The sequence below is a fragment of the Salmo salar genome, chromosome ssa11, assembly GCF_905237065.1.
Source record: "Salmo salar chromosome ssa11, Ssal_v3.1, whole genome shotgun sequence".
In the NCBI taxonomy this organism is placed as follows: Eukaryota; Metazoa; Chordata; class Actinopteri; order Salmoniformes; family Salmonidae; genus Salmo; species Salmo salar.
Window position 1 is genome coordinate 52,571,261 of NC_059452.1, and position 25,172 is coordinate 52,596,432.

General features: G+C 44.4%; 1 protein-coding gene across 5 annotated transcripts in view; it reads left to right on the top strand.

Moving 5' to 3' along the window:
• The window catches only part of zdhhc1 (zDHHC palmitoyltransferase 1), a 133,602-nt gene extending 120,665 nt beyond the window's left edge, over window positions 1-12,937 (top strand). For 3 of the 5 annotated variants that reach the window (XM_045689758.1, XM_045689761.1, XM_045689757.1), the window contains 3 exons: window positions 7,548-7,656; window positions 8,315-8,417; window positions 11,088-12,937. In XM_045689758.1, the coding sequence (XP_045545714.1) occupies window positions 7,548-7,656; window positions 8,315-8,417; window positions 11,088-11,659 (784 nt within the window). In that variant the 3' untranslated portion in view covers window positions 11,660-12,937. The remainder of the gene's footprint in view (window positions 1-7,547; window positions 7,657-8,314; window positions 8,418-11,087) is intronic. The other 2 variants (XM_045689759.1, XM_045689762.1) reach the window with 2 other exon arrangements.
• The last annotated feature ends 12,235 nt before the right edge of the window (window positions 12,938-25,172 follow it).

Consider the following 25,172-nt stretch of genomic DNA (forward strand, 5'->3'; position numbering starts at 1 on the left):
TAAAACACTTTAGTATCACCCTTGATCCTAGGTCCTGGCAGAGTTGATGTGAGTCAGTAATCTCTCCTTGTTTCTAATAATAAGACATTCCCTCTGTACTGCTGGTTGTTATCGCTCTCTCTCTGTAGTGCTGGTTGTTATCTCTCTCTCTCTGTACTGCTGGTTGTTATCTCTCTCTCTGTGCTGCTGGTTGTTATCTCTCTCTCTCTGTACTGCTGGTTGTTATCTCTCTCTCTGTACTGCTGGTTGTTATCTCTCTCTCTCTGTACTGCTGGTTGTTATCTCTCTCTCTCTGTACTGCTGGTTGTTATCTCTCTCTCTGTACTGCTGGTTGTTATCTCTCTCTCTCTGTACTGCTGGTTGTTATCTCTCTCTCTGTACTGCTGGTTGTTATCTCTCTCTGTACTGCTGGTTGTTATCTCTCTCTCTCTGTACTGCTGGTTGTTATCTCTCTCTCTGTACTGCTGGTTGTTATCTCTCTCTGTACTGCCGTCTCAAATAGGGAAAACCAATCAAAATAAACTGGTGGACCGGCTCTTAGTCTCAAATCCCTGCTTCTTTTTTAAACTGGATGACTGGAACCATATTTCAGTCATAAAAATGGACCTTGTGTTTTATTGTTCTTGGGGCGTCCACACACTTTCAAAGAGTGTCAAAGTATTTTAAGATCATCATTTGAGTGGATATGTGTAGTTGGGTTGTTCGGTAGCCTAAGTAGTGTCCCAAATGGCACCCTATTCCGTCCTGGTCAAAAGTAGTGCACTACATACGGTGCCCGTTTGTGATGCAACGTCAGTTATCCCTCCAGGCAGGTTTGTACATGTTTTCATAACTGACACACAATAAACAGTGTTTAGCATTAACACGTCATTTCATCATAACTTACGGCGACTGTGACCATGACAAATTCTCTATTTGTCTCCATGGTGAAAGCAAAATAAAATAATTTTCCCATGACTTTAATGACAGTCTGCTGTATGTCCCAAATGGCACCCTATTCCCTATTTAGTGCACTAATTTAGACCAGAGTGTTATAGGGGAAAGGGTGCCATTTTGGGATAGAAGTACAGTAAGGAGGAGAGCAACAGGAAAGTGATAGTGGTGTATAATGGAGGTGAACCTCTGATGTAAGTCTATTAGTCAAGCAGAGGAACACACTAATTACACTATACATTATACTCTCTTACACAAGGTCATACATTCATCCTCATGGCTAAATGGCTCCTTCAGAAAGGCTGGGCATTGGAGAGTCACGTGACCTACAAAAACACAACGGTCAGAAGACTGAAGACTCCTGGCGACAATTCATCATTCTATATTTCTATTGAGGTTATCTACTTCCAAGGTTTTATACTTTCTAGTTTAAATGTCGGTGGAAATGTCTAGGGGGGGGGGCAAGAAACATACGGGTTCACCCACCCAAAAATGTCAAATAAACAACCAGAAATCAACTGAAGTTATTACTGATGCTAGCTTTAGCAACGGCGTTTCGTTAGCTTTAGCAACGGCATCTCGTTAGCTTTAGCAACGGCGTTTCGTTAGCTTTAGCAACGGCATCTCGTTAGCTTTAGCAATGGCGTTTCGTTAGCTTTAGCAACGGCGTCTCGTTAGCTTTAGCAACGGCGTCTCGTTAGCTTTAGCAACGGCGTCTCGTTAGCTTTAGCAACGGCGTCTCGTTAGCTTGAGCAACGGCGTCTCGTTAGCTTGAGCAACGGCGTCTCGTTAGCTTGAGCAACGGCCTCTCGTTAGCTTTAGCTGAACAACAGGAGAGGATGGAGGAGGTGGTTACACGTCCTGGTGGTGCAGCAATTCAAGTAGTGAGGGAACAAGTTGTTCCCTTTTTTTGAGATCAGATGGACCTGGAATCAGTTCCAGATTTAATAGAAAAGGTGCATCACATTCAGACTGAGACAAAAGGAGCCTAAAAAGGGATGTGAACATCTGCACTTTGGATTTTGAGAAGATGCTGGTTCAAAAATGGCGTCGCTTGAGGATCAAGACAGACGCAATAACGTGAGGGTCACAGGGATTTCTACAAACCGGGGGAGAGGGAGGTGATACGATTGCTTTCCTGCAAGAAATCCTTCCCAAATGGATTCCATCACTTGGTACTACTCCGATTCAAATGGGAAGGGTTCACAGGATCTACAACCAATATGCAAAGGACAACCCCCAGACCTTCATGGTCTTCAACGTTCTCCGATACCAAGACCTCAACGCTATTCTACAAGGAGCGCTGGAAACAAGAAAGAATGCGCCCGTCCAAGATGGCGGGAGAACCATACGTTTTTATGTAGACTACAGTTGCCTTCACCAATGAGCGAAAGGAAAGCATTTGCAGATGTCCAGAGGGAGTTGTACACGCAGGGAATACCGTCTTTTCTGATCTATCCCGTTACCCTGCGACTTACTTTCAACGGTTAGAAACTCTCCTTCACCTCGGCATAAAGAAGCAGAGGAATTTCGGTGAAGTCTCCCCAGCTACAGGTCTACACGCCCCCTCTCCCCACCACAAAGAGAGTCCTTTCCTTTATGGATGCCGAGGAAGGGCCCGACAGCAGGAGGATAAGGAGACGCAGAATGAAACAGGAGAAACTGGGCGCTAAAGATGCAGCTAACCGGCTAGCTAACGGTTTAGTTGACTACTTAACTCTAAAGATGCAGCTAACCGGCTAGCTAACGGTTTAGTTAACTACTCAACTCTAAAGATGCAGCTAACCGGCTAGCTAACGGTTTAGTTAACTACTCAACTCTAAAGATGCAGCAAACCGGCTAGCTAACGGTTTAGTTGACTACTCAACTCTAAAGATGTAGCTAACCGGCTATCTAACGGTTTAGTTGACTACTCAACTCTAAAGATGTAGCTAACCGGCTAGCTAACGGTTTAGTTGACTACTCAACTCTAAAGATGCAGCTAACCGGCTAGCTAACGGTTTAGTTAACTACTCAACTCTAAAGATGTAGCTATGGGTTAACATTAGCTGGCTAGCGGGGCTGGAGCTTGGTTCAACCTGTTGACTTTATTTGGGATGATTTATTTGCTGTGTGGCCCAGTGGTCTAAGGCACTGCATCTTAGTTCTTGAGGAGTCACTATAGACACCCTGGTTCGAATCCAGGCTGTATCACAACCGGCCGTGATTGGGAGTCCCGGTGTAGGCCATCATTGTAAATAAGAATTTGTTCTGACTTGCCTAGTTAAATATAAAAATAAAAAATGATTTCTTCATCATTATTATTTAGTTACTGATTACAAAAAAAATGTGGTAATGTTTTCACTGTTTGAACTCTTGGATACAGCAATCGTCGGACTACCTAACGTTTTAACGACATTTAAATAGAGGTATGATGAGGGAGAGATGGTCCTTATCTCAGTTACATGTCACTACTTATCGAAGGTAAATCTGAACCACTTTCAGTTCAACTCATTATTACCAGGATTGTTTTTGACCATGGTTAAAACTGTCTCTTTTATGCCTGAATGTCCGTGGGTTGAATGCAAAAATGAAGAAAACTCAATGTTTAGACTGAATGCGCCGTAAACATTATTGATATTGCATTTGTCCAGGAATCTCATTTGTGAGTAGGGGATATCCCTCGTTTACAGGATGTGATGTTTAAAGTTTCTGCTTCGACTAGTGGAGCCTCTAAGTCTAAAGACGCGGTTATTTTTGATTTAAAAGGTTATTTAACTTTAGTTATCGAAAAGACTAGCAAGGATACTTCAGGCCGCTTAGCTTACATTTACACGTCTAACTATGGCAAGAAAGTAGCTATCTGAGCACCCGCTGTTTTTGAGGAAAGCTTTTTCCCTGGGCTTTCAGAGTGTCATAGGGGGCAGATATGAATGCAGTTTTCGATCTCATGTTTGATAGATCCACGCAAACGTTTTCACATGCCCAAGAATCAGCATTGTTAGCGTTGAATACAATGACGGAACATCTCAATATCTCTGATGAGTTCAGAATCCGGGCATCAAAAATTATACCTGGTTTTTTTTTGCATATCACAAATCATACTGTAGAATTGATTGTTTTCCGTTCTCACGTACTTTAAGTTTGTGCGTCGCTCCAATACAAATATTACCTGTCACACTTTCAGATCATAATCCCCTGGTTATCCAAATGGATGTGAGCTTGAAAGTGAATCAAACAAAACGTTGGCGTTTTTAATACGACTCTTCTTCAAAACAAATTGTTTCGTGGCTGAATTTCAAGCCAGATTCTTAGCAACAAAAAAAAAAACAAGGACTCTGTAGCGGACCAAAGGTTTACATGGATGGTTACTAAAGGATTTATCAGAGTTTTACATCTCACCTCGATAAAAACAGGAATCACAGAATCAAGTTATTGAAGAAAAACATTTTTTTAAATCACTTGGAACAGAACCTGAAAAGGAATTACTCAAATAATGTCAGCAATGATTTGAGGGTAGTTAAACTGGAACAGAACGATTTATTAAGGAGGAGAGCTGAGTTCATCATGTATAGACTGAGGCAGAAATATTATTTTAATGGACGCAAACCAAGCGAGCTTCTAGTCTTAACGTTTCAAACAAAGGGAATCTTGTACTTCTATAGAATCAATTCAATCCCCCAGTTAAAGGCTTACTTTCTGATCCACAGGAAATGAATGCAACATTTCAGTGTTTTTTTTACCAGGAGTTATATACATCTTATATCCAGTTTGAACCAGACAAATGCAAGCAGGTTTTTATATACTCCTGATTTGCCCGTATTAAAGGAGAAGCAATCTGTGGATCTGGGCCGACCCATCTCGTTAGAGGAACTGGAGTCAGCACTGAAAGGTGCTAAAAAGGATGATGCACCTGGCCAGGATGGCATTCCACCTGAGCTGTTACTACAAATCACCTGGCCCGGATGGCATTCCACCTGAGCTGTTACTACAAATCACCTGGCCTGGATGGCATTCCACCTGAGCTGTTACTACAAATCACCTGGCCCGGATGGCATTCCACCTGAGCTGTTACTACAAATCACCTGGCCTGGATGGCATTCCACCTGAGCTGTTACTACAAATCACCTGGCCAGGATGGCATTCCACCTGAGCTGTTACCACAAATCACCTGGCCTGGATGGCATTCCACCTGAGCTGTTACTACAAATTACCTGGCCTGGATGACATTCCACCTGAGCTGTTACTACAAATCACCTGGCCTGGATGGCATTCCACCTGAGCTGTTACTACAAATCACCTGGCCTGGATGGCATTCCACCTGAGCTGTTACTACAAATCACCTGGCCAAGGTGGCATTCCACCTGAACTGTTACCACAAATCACCTGGCCTGGATGGCATTCCACCTGAGCTGTTACTACAAATTACATGGCCTGGATGACATTCCACCTGAGCTGTTACTACAAATCACCTGGCCAGGATGGCATTCCACCTGAGCTGTTACACAAATCACCTGGCCAGGATGGCATTCCACCTGAGCTGTTACTACAAATCACCTGGCCTGGATGACATTCCACCTGAGCTCTTACTACAAATCACCTGGCCTGGATGGCATTCCACCTGAGCTGTTACTACAAATCACCTGGCCAGGAAGGCATTCCACCTGAGCTGTTAATACAAATCACCTGGCCTGGATGGCATTCCACCTGAGCTGTTACTACAAATCACCTGGCCAGGATGACTTTCCACCTGAGCTGTTACTATAAATCACCTGGCCAGGATGGCATTCCACCTGAGCTGTTAATACAAAGCACCTGTCCTGGATGGCATTCCACCTGAGCTGTTAATACAAATCATAATGTGTTCCTACCGCTGCTATGCTAACAGAATGTGTTGTGTTCCTACCGCTGCTATGCTCAGAATGTGTTCCTACCGCTGCTATGCTAACAGAATGTGTTCCTACTGCTGCTATGCTAACAGAATGTGTTGTGTTCCTACCGCTGCCATGCTAACAGAATGTGTTGTGTTCCTACCGCTGCTATGCTAACAGATTGTGTTCCTACCGCTGCTATGCTAACAGAATGTGTTCCTACCGCTACTATGCTAACAGAATGTGTTGTGTTCCTACCGCTGCCATGCTAACAGAATGTGTTGTGTTCCTACCGCTGCTATGCTAACAGAATGTATTGTGTTTCTACCGCTGCTATGCTAACAGAATGTGTTGTGTTCCTACCGCTGCTATGCTAACAGAATGTGTTGTGTTTCTACCGTTGCTATGCTAACAGAATGTGTTCCTACCGCTGCTATGCTAACAGAATGTGTTGTGTTACTACCGCTGGCATGCTAACAGAATGTGTTGTGTTCCTACCGCTGCTATGCTAACAGAATGTGTTCCTACCGCTGCTATGCTAACAGAATGTGTTGTGTTCCTACCGCTGCTATGCTAACAGAATGTGTTGTGTTTCTACCGTTGCTATGCTAACAGAATGTGTTGTGTTACTACCGCTGCCATGCTAACAGAATGTGTTGTGTTCCTACCGCTGCTATGCTAACAGAATGTGTTCCTACCGCTGCTATGCTAACAGAATGTGTTGTGTTCCTACCACTGCTATGCTAACAGAATGTGTTGTGTTTCTACCGCTGCTATGCTAACAGAATGTGTTGTGTTTCTACCGCTAGCAGAATGGGAACCTGAGTTCTTTAAAAACCTCTCTGGGGTACGCTAGCGTCCCACTCGCCATCTAGTGGAAGCCTTAGGAAGTGCAATATGACCCCACAGACACTGTATATTGGATAGGGAATCACTTGAAAAACTACAAACCTCAGATTTCCCACTTTCTGGTTGGATGTTTCTCAGGTCTTTGCCTGCCATATGAGTTCTGTTATACTCACAGACATCATTCAAACAGTTTTAGAAACTTCAGAGTGTTTTCTATCCAAATCTACTAATAATATGTATATCCTAGCATCTGGGCCTGAGTAGCAGGCAGTTTACTCTGGGCACGGTTTTCATCCATACGTGAAAATACTGCCCCCTACCCCAAACAAGTTAACCACAACATTCCTGAGTTGCATGGTAGAAGCTGTGCTCCACTCACTTAGCTAGCTACATTAAAAGCTCATTAAGCTGGGAAGGTGCAGCTAACACAGTCTTCAAAAATATCCAGACTAAACAACGACCAGCTAGCCACAACTAAGAAGACAAACAGACTCACATCCAGACTAAACAACGACCAGCCAGACAGCACTAAGAAGACAAACAGACTCACATCCAGACTAAACAACGACCAGCCAGACAGCACTAAGAAGACAAACAGACTCACATCCAGACTAAACAACGACCAGCCAGACAGCACTAAGAGGACAAACAGACTCAGAGGGTTCCCTGCCAGATTTACTACTGGCCAAACCTGGCTGGAAGGAAAACATTTTGGGACTTGGGACATGGCAGAAATTTTAAAATAGGACTGGCCAATTTTGTTCACTTAAAACCGGCCAAATCTACATTAAAATCCTGTCGTCAAACTGCTAACTCACCCTGGCTTTTACTTTGTCTCTGTCTTTGCCACAGTTGGCAGTGAGAGGTGACTGTTATAGTGGGTGTTGTAACTTCCCTGTCTGTGTTGCGGGTCAGGTACTATGGCAACGGCAGAGTGCATAGTTCATCCAGCAGGATGGCTGAAGAGGAACAGTTACCCAGCGTCTCTACAGAGCACAGAGCTGCACCACGAAAACACATCCAGGTAAAACACACACACACACACACACACACCCCGTCTCTACTGAGCACAGAGCTGCACCACGAAAACACATCCAGGTAAAACACACACACACACACACACACACACACACACACACACACACACCCCGTCTCTACTGAGCACATAGGTGCACCACGAAAACACATCCAGGTACGCACACACACACAAACACACACACTCATCCCGTCTCTACTGAGCACAGAGCTGCACCACGAAAACACATCCAGGTACGCACACACACACACACACACACACACCCCGTCTCTACTGAGCACAGAGCTGCACCACGAAAACACATCCAGGTACGCGCACACACATACACACACACACACACACACACACACACACACCGTCTCTACAGACCACAGAGCTGCACCACAAACACACATCCAGGTACACACACACACACGCAATGTGTGAGAGAACACATAAACAAGGGTAAGAGATGAATGCAATTATGGAAACCAACATCCTTCATTCTGACCATCATGTGGACCATGTGTGTGTTGAATGATGCTTCCTGGTCTCTGACCATCATGTGAACCATGTGTGTGTTGAATGATGCTTCCTGGTCTCTGACCATCATGTGAACCATGTGTGAGTGTTGAATGATGCTTCCTGGTCTCCTGTGTGTTTGCAGAAGAAAAAGAAGAAAGTCCACAAAGTGCCGGCGGAGGTGATAAACGACCGTTCCACTGAGACCAGCAGCAACAGAGACCCGGCCTTCAACACTACAGAACCTGGTGAGACCACACACACAAAGCCCCGGCCTTCAACACTACAGAACCACACACACAAAGCCCCAGCCTTCAACACTACAGAACCACACACACAAAGCCCCAGCCTTCAACACTACAGAACCTGGTGAGACCAGACACACAAAGCCCCAGCCTTCAACACTACAGAACCACACACTCAAAGCCCCAGCCTTCAACACTACAGAACCACACACACAAAGCCCCGGCCTTCAACACTACAGAACCTGGTGAGACCACACACACAAAGCCCCAGCCTTCAACACTACAGAACCACACGCTTTAGGTTTTACTATCCTTGTGGGGACCTGAAATGGATTTACATTCAAAATCCTATTTTCCCTAACCGTAAACCTAAACCTAACTCTAACCCTAATTGTAACCTTACCCCTAACCTTAACCCCCTAAGGACGATGTCCGTGCTCCCGCTGAAATCAAATTAGCATAATAATACATTAAAAAAATTATATAGCTTTAGTCAGTCCTCTTCTACTTGATATAGCGTTAGTCAGTCCTCTGCTACTTGACATGCTGATAAAGCATTAGTCAGTCCTCTGCTACTTGACATGCTGATAAAGAATTGGTCAGTCCTGTGCTACTTGACATGCTGATATAGCATTAGTCAGTCCTCTGCTACTTGACATGCTGATAAAATATTAGTCAGTCCTCTCCTACTTGACATGCTGATAAAGCATTAGTCAGTCCCCTGCTACTTAACATGGTGATAAAGCATTAGTTAGTCCTCTTCTACTTGACATGCTGATATAGCATTAGTCTGTCCTCTGCTACTTGACATGCTGATAAAGAATTGGTCAGTCCTGTGCTACTTGACATGCTGATATAGCATTAGTCAGTCCTCTGCTACTTGACATGCTGATATAGCATTAGTCAGTCCTCCTTTACTTGACATGCTGATATAGCATTAATCAGTCCTCTTCTACTTGACATGCTGATATAGCATTAGTCAGTCCTCTGCTACTTGACATGCTGATATAGCATTAGTCCGTCCCCTGCTACTTGACATGCTGATATAGCATTAGTCAGTCCTGTGCTACTTGACATGCTGATATACCGTTAGTCAGTCCCCTCCTACTTGACATGCTGATATAGCATTAGTCAGTCCTCTGCTACTTGACATGCTGATAAAGCATTAGTCAGTCCCCTGCTACTTGACATGGTGATAAAGCATTAGTTAGTCCTCAGCTACTTGACATGCTGATATAGCATTAGTCAGTCCCCTGCTACTTGACATGCTGATAAAGCATTAGTCAGTCCTCTGCTACTTGACATGCTGATATAGCATTAGTCAGTCCCCTGCTACTTGACATGCTGATAAAGCATTAGTCAGTCCCCTGCTACTTGACATGGTGATAAAGCATTAGTTAGTCCCCTGCTACTTGACATGCTGATATAGCATTAGTCTGTCCTCTGCTACTTGACATGCTGATAAAGCATTAGTTAGTCCTCTGCTACTTGACATGCTGATATAGCATTAGTCAGTCCCCTGCTACTTGACATGCTGATAAAGCATTAGTCAGTCCTCTGCTACTTGACATGCTGATATAGCATTAGTCAGTCCCCTGTTACTTGACATGCTGATAAAGCATTAGTCAGTCCCCTGCTACTTGACATGGTGATAAAGCATTAGTTAGTCCTCTGCTACTTGACATGCTGATATAGCATTAGTCTGTCCTCTGCTACTTGACATGCTGATAAAGAATTGGTCAGTCCTGTGCTACTTGACATGCTGATATAGCATTAGTCAGTCCTCTGCTACTTGACATGCTGATATAGCATTAGTCAGTCCCCTGCTACTTGACATGCTGATATAGCATTAATCAGTCCTCTGCTACTTTACATGCTGATATAGCATTAGTCAGTCCTTAGCTACTTGACATGCTGATATAGCATTAGTCAGTCCTCAGCTACTTGACATGCTGATAAAGCATTGATCAGTCCTCTGCTACTTGACATGCTGATAAAGCATTGGTCAGTCCCCTGCTACTTGAAGTGACATGAGTGTATCTGTTGGTAAACACAAAGTCTGTGTTAAAAATAATGCTTTAGAACGTGTTATAAGCATGTATGAGCCTTTATAATGTCTTATAACAAGGCTTAATATGTCGTCTCTCTCTATCTCTCAATGTTTACAATTGTCAACAGTCTCAAATTGTCTGTTATTTAGTCATTATGAGATGATTCTAAGACATTATAACGAGGTCATACTACAGAACTAGAGCAAATAGAACAGGCTTCCCCTTTTCAAGTCAATGGTGCCATAATGGACAGCCATTTTTAATGTACCCATGAGTTTAGTGTTCCTGTCAAATCGCCACGGTGAGAGGTTGGAGACCTGTTCTATTGATTCTATTTCTATGCTCATGTATATTGAGTAGCAGCTCTGTGATGTGAATGTCTGTCCCTTTCCTGTCCTCCTCCTCTCTGTCCTCCTCTCTGTCCTTCTCTCTTCTCCTTTCTGTCCTCCTCCTCTCCTCTCTGTCCTCCTCCTCTCTGTTCTCCTCTGCTGTCCTCTTCCTCTCTGTCGTCCTCTGCTGTCCTCCTCCTCTCTGTCCTCCTCCTCTCTGTCCTCTTCCTCTCTGTCGTCCTCTGCTGTCCTCTTCTCCTCTCTGTCCTCTTCCTCTCTGTCCTGTTCTCCAGTAGAGTCCTGCAGTGTAACTCCAGTCCCCACGTCCGTGTCCCACCTGTCCAGCTCCCTGAGCCAGCACCTCCCTTTCCCCCTGCGGGCCTCCCTGCCCCCCCCTAGCTCCCTACAGCCTGGTCTCCAACCTGGCCCCGTGCTGCCCACCGGGCCCCCTGCTGAGTATCACTCTGACTCTGCAGAGTCCCTGGAGGAGATCCCCGTGGCGCTGGCACGACTGGGCACCTCCGCCATGGCAGGGACGTCTACGGGTAGGACCGCTGCTGGATCGTCTTCTCAACGCTCTCTACTGCTGCCTGCAGCCCGACCCCATCCCTCGCCCCAGCCCCGGACCAAGAGAAAGACCTCCACACACAGGAGCAGGACAGGGGGAGGAGGGGAACAGAGGTTTGAGATGGCCGCCCAGCCTCCTACCGTTTACGTTAGTAGGAGTAGTGGACAGCCGGGAGGAGGTGCACAGCACCGGGACAACAAACGCAGCAGCAGGCAGGCCAGCAGGAGAGGCCTGGAGCAGCCTGGTCCTGGGCCCAGCTCCAACCATGGCTCCAGGGCAGGCACCCCAATGGCGTAGACTAGCTCCCCGAGGATGAACCACTGCACCCTGGGCCCCAGGATGGAGCACTGCACCCTGGGCTGGACCCACCACTGGGTCCTGGCTGGAGGGCTGGCTGGCTGTGTAGCTGGCTGGCTGGCTGGCTGACTGACTGACTGACTGACTGACTGACTGGCTGTCTGGCTGGCTAGCTGGCTATGTAACTGACTGTCTGATTGACTGGCTGGCTAGCTGGCCGTGTAACTGGCTGACTGACTGTCTGTCTGTCTGATTGACTGGTTGGCAGGCTAGCTGGCTGCGTAACTGGCTGGCTGGCTGATTGTCTGACTGGCTGGCTGGCTGGCTGGCTGGCTGACTGGCTGGCTGATTATCTGACTGGCTGGCTGGCTGGCTAACTGTCACATTGTTACCTTGGTGACTAGGAAACACTGCATTTGATAGATAGAGAGACAATCTCTGATGTAGCATTGAGTGTTGATACAACCTATGCAAACTAAATAACTCAGCAGAACAGAATGGACTGACTGTCTGTTCTGGAAGAGTCTTGATACCACCGTCTCCACTATTCAACTATGACTACATCCCCAATGGCACCCTGTTTCCTATATAGTGCACTACTTTAGACCAGGGCCCAATGGCACCATGTTTCCTATATAGTGCACTACTTTAGCCCAGGGCCCAATGGCACCCTGTTTCATATATAGTGCACTACTTTAGACCAGGGCCCAATGGCACCCTGTTTCCTATATAGTGCACTACTTTAGCCCAGGGCCCAATGGCACCCTGTTTCCTATATAGTGCACTACTTTTTACCAGGGCCCAATGGCACCCTGTTTCCTATATAATACACTACTTTAGACCAGTGCCCAATGGGACCCTGTTTCCTATATAGTGCACTACTTTAGCCCAGGGCCCAATGGCACCCTGTTTCCTATATAGTGCACTACTTTAGCCCAGGGCCCAAAGGCACCCTGTTTCCTATATAGTGCACTACTTTAGCCCAGGGCCCTTAGAGCTAATAGGGTTTGTAATGCGTCCTATAGGATTATAATCCCCACAATGCTAAATGTTACCTGTGTTCACGTCTTCTGGTTAGTAATCACATATTGTTTATCATCATGTAAAACACCCAGCTTTTAGTATTATTATACTCGTTGTTATTTACTCCTATTGAAAAGTCTTTCTGAATGAAGAAGCCTTGGTGATTTGTACTGGGAGTAAGATGCATTTTCTTTATGCCTTCCCAGGTCTACACTTTGTAACCAAATGTTACCTGTTAAACTTTTTAGAACTTTTTCATGGAAACACCATTTATTGTGTGTTGGTATGTTTTCTACCTGAGTCTTTTAGTTTGTTTATTGTTTACTCATCTGTCTGCTATGGTGACTCTGTCTGCCTGCAATGGTGTCTGTCTGACTGCAATGGTGTCTGTCTGTCTGTCTGTCTGACTGCAATGGTGACAGTCTGTCTGTCTGACTGCAATGGTGACAGTCTGTCTGACTGCAATGGTGACAGTCTGTCTGACTGCAATGGTGACAGTCTGTCTGACTGCAATGGTGACAGTCTGTCTGACTGCAATGGTGACAGTCTGTCTGCTATGGTGACGGTCTGTCTGCCTGTCTGCTATGGTGACAGTCTGTCTGTCTGCCTGCCTGACTGCAATGGTGACAGTCTGTCTGTCTGACTGCAATGGTGACAGTCTGTCGGTCTGCTATGGTGACGGTCTGTCTGCCTGTCTGCTATAGTGACATTCTGTCTGTCTGCCTGTCTGTCTGCTATGGTGACAGTCTGTCTGCCTGACTGCTATGGTGACAGTCTGTCTGTCTGCTATGGTGACAGTCTGTCTGTCTGTCTGACTGCTATGGTGTCTGTCTGTCTGACTGCTATGGTGACAGTCTGTCTGACTGCTATGCTGTCTGTCTGTCTGTCAGTGCTGAGCATTAACTGAGATCACAGTAATTTTTTCAGTTTTTAAACAACTAATTGATGACATCGGTTCAATTATTTGAATTCCATTTATACTGAACAAAAATATCAACGCAACATGTAAAGGGTTATAAAATAAAAGATCCCAGTTTCATACGCACAAAAAGCTTATTTCTATCGAATATTGTGTACAATTTTGTTTACAGCCCTGTTAATGAGCATTTCTTCTTTGCCAAGAGAATCCATCCACCTGACAGGTGTGGCATATCAAGAAGCTAATTAAACATTACACAGGTGCACCTTGTGCTGGGACAATAAAAGGCCACTCTAAAATGTGCAGTTCTGTCACACAACACAATGCCACAAATGTCTCAAGTTTTGAGGGAGTGCAATTGGCATGCTGACTGCAGGAATGTCCACCAGAACTGTTGCCAGATCATTTAATGTTAATTTCTCTACCATAAGCCGTATATCCAACCAACCTCACAACTGCAGACCATGTGTTTCCATGCCAGGCCAGTACCTCCACACCTAAGGAATCGTCTGAGACCAGCCACCCGGACAGCTGATGAAACTGAGGAGTATTTCTGTCTGGAATAAAGTTATGTTTTGGAGAAAAACTCATTCTAATTTATCATCAGAGTGTTGAACCTCTCGGTGAACTCATTTATCATCAGGGTGTTAAACCTCTCGGTGAACTCATTTATCATCAGGATGTTAAACCCCTCGGTAAACTCATTTATCATCAAGGTGTTAAACCTCTCGGTGAACTCATTTATCATCAGGGTGTTAAACCTCTCGGTGAACTCATTTATCATCAGGGTGTTAAACCTCTCGGTGAACTCATTTATCATCAGGGTGTTAAACCTCTCGGTGAACTCATTTATCATCAGGATGTTAAACCTCTCGGTGAACTCATTTATCATCAGGATGTTAAACCTCTCGGTGAACTCATTTATCATCAGAGTGTTAAACCCCTCGGTGAACTCATTTATCATCAGGGTGTTAAACCTCTCGGTGAACTCATTTATCATCAGGAAGTTAAACCTCTATGTTACTGTTTTACAGCCTCAGTCACACTTACTCCTGACTGTGTGTGTGTGTGTGTGTGTGTGTGTGTGTGTGTGTGTGTGTGTGTGTGTGTGTGTGTGTGTGTGTGTGTGTGTGTGTGTGTGTGTGTGTGTGTGTGTGTGTGTGTGTGTGTGTTTTTTACTGTTTTTTTCTCAGTGGAGATGCAGTATTTACAAGACAGTTAAGTCCTTTCACAGGTAATCACCCCTTAAGGAACTGCTTTCCTCCTGTAACACACAAACAAGTACGTACGTACGCACACACACACACGCGCTCAGAGCCATGCTAAAGAAAGCACAGCCACCTGAGTAACTGTACAGTTGTTTTGCTGTGTCTCTTCTCATGCGTTTCGTTGTCTATGGTAACGTAGAAAACCACCACCATCCGTAACGACGAGCTAACGCGTTCATAAAATCACTTTAATTCACTGATTTAGCTCAACTCTCAACTGTTGAAACACACAGCAACAAGTCATCCCTAAAGCGAAGGCCCTGTCTTCCAAACAGCTATCATCCCTAAAGCCAAGGCCCTGTCTTCCAAACAGCTATCATCCCTAAAGCCAAGGCCCTGTCTTCCAAACAGCTAGAAGTCAGCAGGTCCAGGGGTCCAGAGACTAAATGACTGACGGGGTTAGAACACTGATCTCTGATCTGAGACTAAATGACTGACGGGGTTAGAACACTGATCTCTGATCTGAGACTAAATGACTGACGGGGTTAGAACACTGATCTCTGATCTGAGACTAAATGACTGACGGGGTTAGAACACTGATCTCTGATCTGAGACTAAATGACTGACGGGGTTAGAACACTGATCTCTGATCTGAGACTAAATGACTGACTGGGTTAGAACACTGATCTCTGATCTGAGACTAAATGACTGACGGGGTTAGAACACTGATCTCTGATCTGAGACTAAATGACTGACTGGTTAGAAAACTGATCTTTATTTTACCTTGTGATCCCTGGAGACTAATGTAAAACCAGTCATATGGAAGCAGTGGTGTAAAGTACTTTAGTAGTACTTTGAAGTATTTTAACTTAAGTTGTTTTTTTGTCGTATCTGTACATTACTTTTACTTCACTACATTCCTAAATAAAATAATGTACTTTTTACTCAATACATTTACCTGACACCCAAAAGTACTCGCTACATTTTGAATGTTTAGCAGGACAGGAAAATGGTCCAATTCCCGCTCTTATCAAGAGAACATCCCTGGACTCACTAAACCGAGAACATCCCTGGTCATCCCTACTTCCTCTGATCTGGAGGACTCACTAAACAGAGAACATCCCTGGCCATCCCTACTGCCTCTGATCTGGAGGACTCACTAAACAGAGAACATTCCTGGTCATCCCTACTGCCTCTGATCTGGAGGACTCACTAAACAGAAAACATCCCTGGTCATCTACTGCCTCTGATCTGGTGGACTCACTAAACAGAGAACATCCCTGGTCATCCCTACTGCCTCTGATCTGGAGGACTCACTAAACAGAGAACATCCCTGGCCATCCCTACTGCCTCTGATCTGGAGGACTCACTAAACAGAGAACATTCCTGGTCATCCCTACTGCCTCTGATCTGGAGGACTCACTAAACAGAGAACATCCCTGGTCATCTACTGCCTCTGATCTGGTGGACTCACTAAACAGAGAACATCCCTGGTCATCCCTACTGCCTCTGATCTGGAGGACTCACTAAACAGAGAACATCCCTGGTCATCCCTACTGCCTCTGATCTGGAGGACTCACTAAACAGAGAACATCCCTGGTCATCCCTAGTGTCTCTGATCTCTAGGACTCACTAAACAGAGAACATCCCTGGTCATCCCTACTGCCTCTGATCTGGAGGACTCACTAAACAGAGAACATCCCTGGTCATCCCTACTGCCTCTGTCCTGGAGGACTCACTAAAAACACATGCATTTTTTGTCAATGATGTCTGAGTGTTGGAGTGTGCCCCTGGCAATCCATACATTTTAAAAACAAGAAAATGGTGCTGCCTGCTTTGCTTAATATAAGGAATTTGAAATGATTTATACTTTTACTTTTGATACTTAGGTATATTTATTTTACTCAAGTAGTATTTTACTGGGTGACTTTTACTTTTTACTTGAGTAACTTTCTATTAATGTATCTATACTTTTACTCAAGTATGACAATTGGGTAGTTTTTCCCACCACTGTATGGAAGCAAACTGAAATTCATATCACCATCCAATTTAACCCCTTTTCCACAGTGAAGTAGGCTATAATAATTCAGCATTTTAATTGTGTGCCCTCGTGATCTGTAAGGATGAAATTTGAAGATCTGTGCCTTACTCAGTTTTATTTGACAATTTGTATCTTGTTAATAAATATTAGCCACTATTGATTGTGATTTGATCTTATAAATGTGAACAGACAACCCAGCTAACACATTTTGTTCCTCGGAAGTTGCGGGAACATCCGTTTTTGTTTCTGGGAACGAATCCATACGTTTCCTGACCGGGTAAAACTGAAAGTTTTTTGTTTTTAATGTTCTGAGAACGGAAGTGAACATTTCTCCCTGTTCTGGGAATGTAAATTTATAGGTTTCAGGGAGGTAATGAGAATGTTTTACTATGGTTCCCTGAACGTTTTTATGGGAGATTTCATTAACGTTCTGAGAACATGTTTCAATAAAACTTTTAATAACACTGTGAGCTTAGATTTTGGACTCCCAGCACAGATAGGACACATGGAAATTAATTTGTTTAGACAATCACTTTTTGTCTTATTGTGGCACAGCGTCAGTGAGATTTAAACGGCCAACACATCTGAACACACTTAACAAGATGGAGGACAGAGAGAGTTTTGTTGACGCTGAGAACAGAATGTCGATGTTTTTAAATAACGTTCTTAGAATTGTTCTCTGAACGTTACTAACGTTTTCTTGTGGTTTTATAAACAATAGAGAACATGACTTTAAATATGAACCATGTAGGAAACCTGTAGGAAACGTTATGCCAAAGTATTGAAATTCCCAAAGAAGAACGTTTGTTTTTTTAACGTTCTCTGAACTATTTGAGAACATTCCCCAATGTGAAATTAAACGTATCCATATTTGAACTTTTATGAAATGTTCTGTTAAAGTAATGAAATACCAAGAAAAGTATTTTATTTTTCTATTTTTTGTTGTTGTTTTGTATTATTGCTTAAATGTGCTGAGAATGTTTTAAAGCCTAGCAACTATCCTGCACTATTCCCAGAATGTTGTGGGAAGGTTGTATACAAAAAATATATATATTTTTTTATTTCACCTTTATTTAACCAGGTAGGCAAGTTGAGAACAAGTTCTCATTTACAATTGTGACCTGGCCAAGATAAAGCAAAGCAGTTCGACAACATACAACAACACAGAGTTACACATGGAGTAAAACAAACATACAGTCAATAATACAGTAGAAAAATAAGTCTATATACAATGTGAGCAAATGAGGTGAGACAAGGGAGGTAAAGGCAAAAAAAAAGGCCATGGTGGCGAAGTAAATACAATATAGCAAGTAAAACTAAAATAACAATTGGACAACCACACTCTCACCAAGCTCTTAAGAAACATACGGTTCTCAGAACGTTATATGCTAGTTGTGAAGATGTGGCCAAGATCAGGAGGCAGGACGCATGTTACGGGCAGGTATAAACAGGGTGTAAAAGTAGTGCTCTGGGCCTTTACTAGTCCCGTATTAGCTGACCGATATAGCCGTCTGTAGGGCGGGGTAAAAATTCCTTCCTCACTTTCTCTCTCTCTCTCTCTCTCTCTCTCTCTCTCTCTCTCTCTCTCTCTCTCTCTCTCTCTCTCTCTCTCTCTCTCTCTCTCTGTGTCCCTTTCTCCCCCTCTTCAAATCAAAGCAAATTTTATTGGTCACGTGCACCGTCTACAGGTGTAGACCTTTACAGTGAAATGTTTACTTACAAGCCCCTTACCAACAATGCAGTTTAAAAAAAAACTAAAGAATAAGAAATAAAAGTAACAAATAATTAAAGAGCAGCAGTAAAATAACAAATAGCAGTAGTGAGGTTATATACAGGGGGTACCGGTGTCGAGGTAATTGAGGTAATATGTACATGTAGGTAGAGTTATTAAAGAGACTATGTATAGATAATAACAGAGAGTAGCAGTGGCGTAAAAGAGGAGGTGGGGGGGCAATGCAAATGGTTTAGGTAGCCATTTAATTAGCTGTTCAGCAGTCTTATGGCTTGGGGGTAGAAGCTGTTCAGAAGCCTCTTGGACCTATACTTGGTGCTCCGGTACCGCTTTCCGTTCAGTAGCAGAGAGAACAGTCTATGACTAGTGTGGCTGGAGTCTTTGACAATTTTTAGGGCTTTCCTCTGACACCGCCTGGTATAGAGGTCCTGGATGGCAGGAAGCTTGTCCCCAGTGATGTACTGGGCCGTACCCTCTCCCCTCTCCCGTTCTCTCTTTCTCCCTCCCTCCCTCTCTCTTCCTTCCTGCCGGTTGGCTGGTTGCTGTGCTATCTATTTACAGTGTGTATATTGTTGTGTTGGGGTAACTGGTTGACTCTCTGGCACGGTTCCCCTTCTGCCTAGCTGTCTCCTGCTGCACAGTCCCGTCCCCAGCGGGAAGCCGAGGGGGTTACCTCGGCAACGGAACACTACGACATCATAACAGTGTCAATCAAGGCCCGACCCCGGGCAGAGGAGAAGCATGAGGTCGAATGTGTCGACAGGAGAGGGAGGGAAGTGCATCCCAAACGGCTCTACATATGAACAGGGCCCATACAAAAGTAGTGCACTATGTAGGGAATATGTTTCCGTTTTGGGACACAGGCAGAGTCACCCCTCATTCTATTCTCCTGTAATCTACTGCTTCATGTGGCTACTGGAAGGAACGTTGATTCATCATGTGGCTTTTCTTTAGAAAAGTTCTGGTAGTGCACATTCTTAGGATTTCTCTCTGAAAGTAGTGTACACTACTGTCGTTGTCTTTGATGTGACCTCAACTTAGGGCTATTGCTGCAAAAGACAGCCAGCCCTAGGTTATCAGCCCGGACCCCTGTTACCCATATGTCTGTACTGCTAAAGCTGATGGACACCATATGTCTGTCTGTCTGTCTGTCTGTCTGTCTGTCTGTCTGTCTGTCTGTCTGTCTGTCTGTCTGTCTGTCTGTCTGTCTGTCTGTCTGTCTGTCTGTCTGTCTTGTCTGTCTTGTCTGTCTTGTCTGTTTCTCTCTCTGTCTCTGTCTGTCTGTCCTGTCTGTCTGTCTGTCCCACACAGAGTATCTGATGTATATGATCCTGTCTGGGTGGTAGAGTTGTAATATAATGATCCTGTCTGGATGGTAGAGTTGTAATATAATGATCCTGTCTGGATGGTAGAGTTGTAATATAATGATCCTGTCTGGATGGTAGAGTTGTAATATAAGGATCCTGTCTGGATGGTGGAGTTGTAATATAAGGATCCTGTCTGGGTGGTAGAGCTGTAATATAATGAGCCTGTCTGGGTGTAGAGTTGTAATATAATGAGCCTGTCTGGATGGTAGAGTTGTAATATAATGATCCTGTCTGGGTGTAGAGTTGTAATATAATGATCCTGTCTGGGTGGTAGAGTTGTAATATAAGGATCCTGTCTGGATGGTAGAGTTGTAATATAATGATCCAGTCTGGATGGTAGAGTTGTAATATAATGATCCAGTCTGGATGGTAGAGTTGTAATATAAGGATCCTGTCTGGGTGGTAGAGTTGTAATATAATGATTCTGTCTGGATGGTACAGTTGTGTGTGGTTGGGCGGAGGAATCAGAAGATGTTTGTGGTCGATGGCGTCAGCGTAGGACAGTGTGATGTTGAAATGTGTTGTGTGCTGTTGCTAAGTGTCCTGCCCACTGCCACCTTCCAGCATGACTGGGCTGTTTTGTAGTCCTTTACTGCTCGTTTTCATGCATGATCCCAAATGGCACCCTATTCCCTATGTAGTGCAGCACCCTATTCCCTAAAGTAGTGCACTATATAGGAAATAGGGTGCCATTTGGGACACAGGCGTGGTCTCCGGCACACTGGTACGGTATTCATGCATGATTCAACAATGTGTTTTATACATCTCAAACCTACAGTTTTGTCAATAGACATTTATCAGGGATTTCATTTCTATTTCAAACACTGAGTTTGTTCCTCCGTGCAGGTAGATTTGCAGTACAGGTGTGCTAACAGTCCTCTTTTCAGCAGGTTAACATCATACACTGAGTTTGTTCCTCTGTGCAGGTAGATTTGCAGTACAGGTGTGCTAACAGTCCTCTTTTCAGCAGGTTAACATCACACACTGAGTTTGTTCCATCGTGCAGGTAGATTTGCAGTACAGGTGTGCTAACAGTCCTCTTTTCAGCAGGTTAACATCAAACATGCTTCCTGCCCTCAGAGCATCACACACACACACACACACACACACACACACACACACACACACACACACACACTCACACACTCTCACACACACACACACTCTCACACACACACTCTCACACACACTCTCTCTCACACACACGCAGACACACACACACTCTCACACACACACTCTCTCACACACACACACTCTCACACACACACTCTCTCACACACACACACACTCTAACTCACAAACGCTTCTCTGCACAGATTCTCTTTTTTATTAAAAGCTGTAATATATTGATAACGTCCCAAATGGTTCCCTATTCCCTATATAGTGCACTACTTTTGATAGGGCCCTGGTCAGAAGTAGGTAACAGGGTACCATTTGAGATGCGCCGTACTCACTAGGCGGTACCACATGCCCGAGCCACCCAGAGTTTTAACTTCACAGAAGGAATGTGCCCCGGACAGATTGTTGTGCTTATCGTTGCGCCGCCCAGGCCTGACGTTTTTTTATTTTATTTTCTATTTGCTATTGCTGGTTTCCATAGAAACATAATCTGTCCGTCTTTCTCGGTAGTAGTGGGCTGGTCAGCAGGCCTACCGGTCGTTTGTTGCAGTCGTCACAGTAACGGCGTGGAGCACAACACGAGACTGGAATGCACAGTTACGCTGCTGTTTCTGATGGCATTTACTGACCTGTAGACCTCTCCTTCCTGTTCACCCTCCACTCCACTCTTCCCTCCCTCCCTCTATCCTCCACCCCCCTCTTCCCTCCCACCATTCATCCCTCCATCCTCCCCTCTTCCCACCATCCTCCATCCATCCCTCCATCCTCCACCCCCCTCTTCCATCCATCCCTCTATCCTCCTCTTCCCTCCATTCATCCCTCCATCCTCCACCCCCAGCCCCCCCCCAGCCTCTGTTACTGAGAGGTCATCATGTGGTGGTAAAGTAATTGTTTGTTCCACTACGTTGTCTAGCCTTGCCCCTTCACCTCTGATGGCTGTAGTCAGGGAAGGGTGTCAGGCCCATGGAAACGTGTTGGGTCATTTACATGATGAAATAGAAAAGACTTGTCATCTTTACACATTCATTCAAAGGTATTGATGAACTTGGTCATTACTGACCCTTCAAATAATGTATTGAATGACAAGTCTGTAGTGGTTGTAATAGTACAGACAGTTGGTGTAGTAGTACTGGTAGTACTAGTAGTAGTAGTAGTAGTAGTGGTAGTAGTAGTAGTAGTGGTAGTAGTGCTAGTAGTAGTAGTAGTAGTAGTGGTAGTAGTAGTAGTAGTAGTAGTAGTAGTAGTAGTGGTAGTACTAGTAGTAGTAGTAGTAGTAGTAATAGTAGTAGTGGTAGTATTACTAGTAATAGTAGTAGAAGTAGTAGCAGTAGCAGTAGTAGTAACAGTAGTAGTAGTAATACTAGTAGTAGTAGTAGTAATAGTAGTGGTAGTAGTAGTAGTAGTAGTAACAGTAGTAGCAGTAGTAGTAGTAGTAGTACTAGTAGTAGTAGTAATAGTAGTAGTGGTAGTATTACTAGTAATAGTAGTAGTAGCAGTAGTAGTAACAGTATCAGTAGCAGTAGTAGTAACAGTAGTAGTAGTAATACTAGTAGTAGTAGTAGTAGTAATAGTAGTGGTAGTAGTAGGACCAATAGTGGTAGTAGTAGTAGTAGTAGTAGTAGTAATAGTAATAGTAATACCAGTAGTAGTAATAGCAGTAGTAGTAGTAGTGCCAATAGCAGTAGTAGTACCGATAGTAGTGGTGGTGGAGGTAGTGGCAGTACCAATAGTAGTAGTACCAATAGTAGAAGTAGTAGTACCACCAATAGTAGTAGTACTGGTGGTGGTAGTAGTAGTAGTAGTACCAATAGTAGTAGTAATAGTAGTACCAATAGTAGTGGTGGTGGTGGTAGTAGTACCAATACCAGTAGTAGTAGTGGTAGTGCAGTAGTAGTAGTAGTAGTAGTAGTAGTACCACTACTAGCAGTAGTAGCAGTAGTAGTAGTGGTGGTGGTAGTAGTAGTACCAATAGTAGTAGTAGTGGTAGTAGTTGTGGTAGTGGTAGTTGTAGTGGTAGTGGTGGTGGTGGTGGTTGTAGTAGTAGTAGTAGTGGTAGTTGTGGTGGTAGTTGTAGTGGGGGTGGTGGTGGAAGTAGTTGTAGTGGTGGTGGTAGTGGTGGTGTTTGTAGTAGTGGTAGTAGTAGTGGTGGTAGTTGTAGTAGTGGTAGTTGTAGTAGTGGTGGTGGTGGTGGTGGTGGTGGTGGTAGTTGTAGTGGTGGTAGTGGTGGTGTTTGTAGTAGTGGTGGTAGTAGTGGTGGTGTTAGTAGTGGTAGTTGTAGTAGTGGTAGTAGTAGTAGTAGTAGCGGTGGTAGTAGTGGTAGTTGTAGTTGTAGTAGTAGTGGTAGTGGTAGTTGTAGTAGTGGTAGTTGTAGTAGTAGTGGTGGTGGAGGTGGTAGTTGTGGTAGTAGTAGTAGTGGTAGTTGTGGTAGTAGTAGTAGTGGTAGTTGTGGTAGTTGTAGTAGTGGTGGTGGTAGTTGTAGTAGTGGTGGTGGTAGTTGTAGTAGTAGAGTGGTAGTTGTAGTAGTAGTGGTGGTGGTAGTAGTGGAAGTAGTAGTAGTGGTAGTTGTAGTGGTGGTGTTAAAAGTTGTAGTAGTGGTGGTAGTGGTAGTAGTGGTAGTTGTAGTAGTGGTGGTGTTAAAAGTTGTAGTAGTGGTGGTAGTGGTAGTAGTGGTAGTTGTTGTAGTGGTGGTGGTGGTGGTGGTAGTTGTAGTAGTAGTGGTAGTTGTAGTGGTTGTGGTAGTAGTAGTGGTGGTGGTTGTAGTGGTAGGTGTAGTGGTGGTGGTGGTGGTGGTAGTTGTAGTAGTAGTTCCACTAGTAGTAGTAGTAGTAGTAGTAGTAGTAGCAGTACCAATAGTAGTAGTAGTAGTGGTGGTGGTAGTTGTAGTAGTGGTGGTGGTAGTTGTAGTAGTAGAGTGGTAGTTGTAGTAGTAGTGGTGGTGGTAGTAGTGGAAGTAGTAGTAGTGGTAGTTGTAGTGGTGGTGTTAAAAGTTGTAGTAGTGGTGGTAGTAGTGGTAGTTGTTGTAGTAGTGGTGGTGTTAAAAGTTGTGGTGGTAGTGGTAGTAGTGGTAGTTGTTGTAGTGGTGGTGGTGGTGGTGGTAGTTGTAGTAGTAGTGGTAGTTGTAGTGGTTGTGGTAGTAGTAGTGGTGGTGGTTGTAGTGGTAGGTGTAGTGGTGGTGGTGGTGGTGGTGGTGGTAGTTGTAGTAGTAGTTCCACTAGTAGTAGTAGTAGTAGTAGTAGTAGTAGTAGTAGTAGCAGTACCAATAGTAGTAGTAGTGGTGGTGGTAATGGTAGTTGTAGTAGTGGTGGTGGAGGTGGTAGTTGTAGTAGTGGTAGTTGTAGTAGTAGTGGGGGTGGTGGTAGTTGCAGTGGTGGTGGTAGTTGTGGTGGTGGTAGTAGTAGTAGTAGTGGTGGTGGTAGTTGTAGTGGTGGTGGAGGTGGTAGTTGTAGTAGTAGTGGTGGTGGTGGTAGTTGTGGAGGTGGTAGTTGTAGTAGTAGTGGTGGTGGTAGTTGTGGTAGTTGTAGTAGTTGTAGTAGTAGTAGTAGTAGTAGTAGCAGTACCAATAGTAGTAGTAGTGGTGGTGGTAATGGTAGTTGTAGTAGTAGTGGTGGTAGTAGTAGTGGTGGTGGAGGTGGTAGTTGTAGTAGTGGTAGTTGTAGTAGTAGTGGGGGTGGTGGTAGTTGCAGTGGTGGTGGTAGTTGTGGTGGTGGTAGTAGTAGTAGTAGTGGTGGTGGTAGTTGTAGTGGTGGTGGAGGTGGTAGTTGTAGTAGTAGTGGTGGTGGTGGTAGTTGTGGAGGTGGTAGTTGTAGTAGTAGTGGTGGTGGTAGTTGTGGTAGTTGTAGTAGTTGTAGTAGTAGTAGTAGTAGTAGTAGCAGTACCAATAGTAGTAGTAGTGGTGGTGGTGGTAGTAGTTGTAGTAGTAGTAGTGGCGGTGGTGGTGTTAGTTGTAGTGGTGGTGGAGGTGGTGGTAGTTGTAGTGGTAGTAGTAGTAGCAGTAACAATGGTAGTACCACTAGTAGTAGTAGTAGTAGTAGTAGTAGCAGTACCAATAGTAGTAGTGGTGGTGGTGGTGGTAGTTGTAGTGGTGGTGGAGGTGGTGGTTGTAGT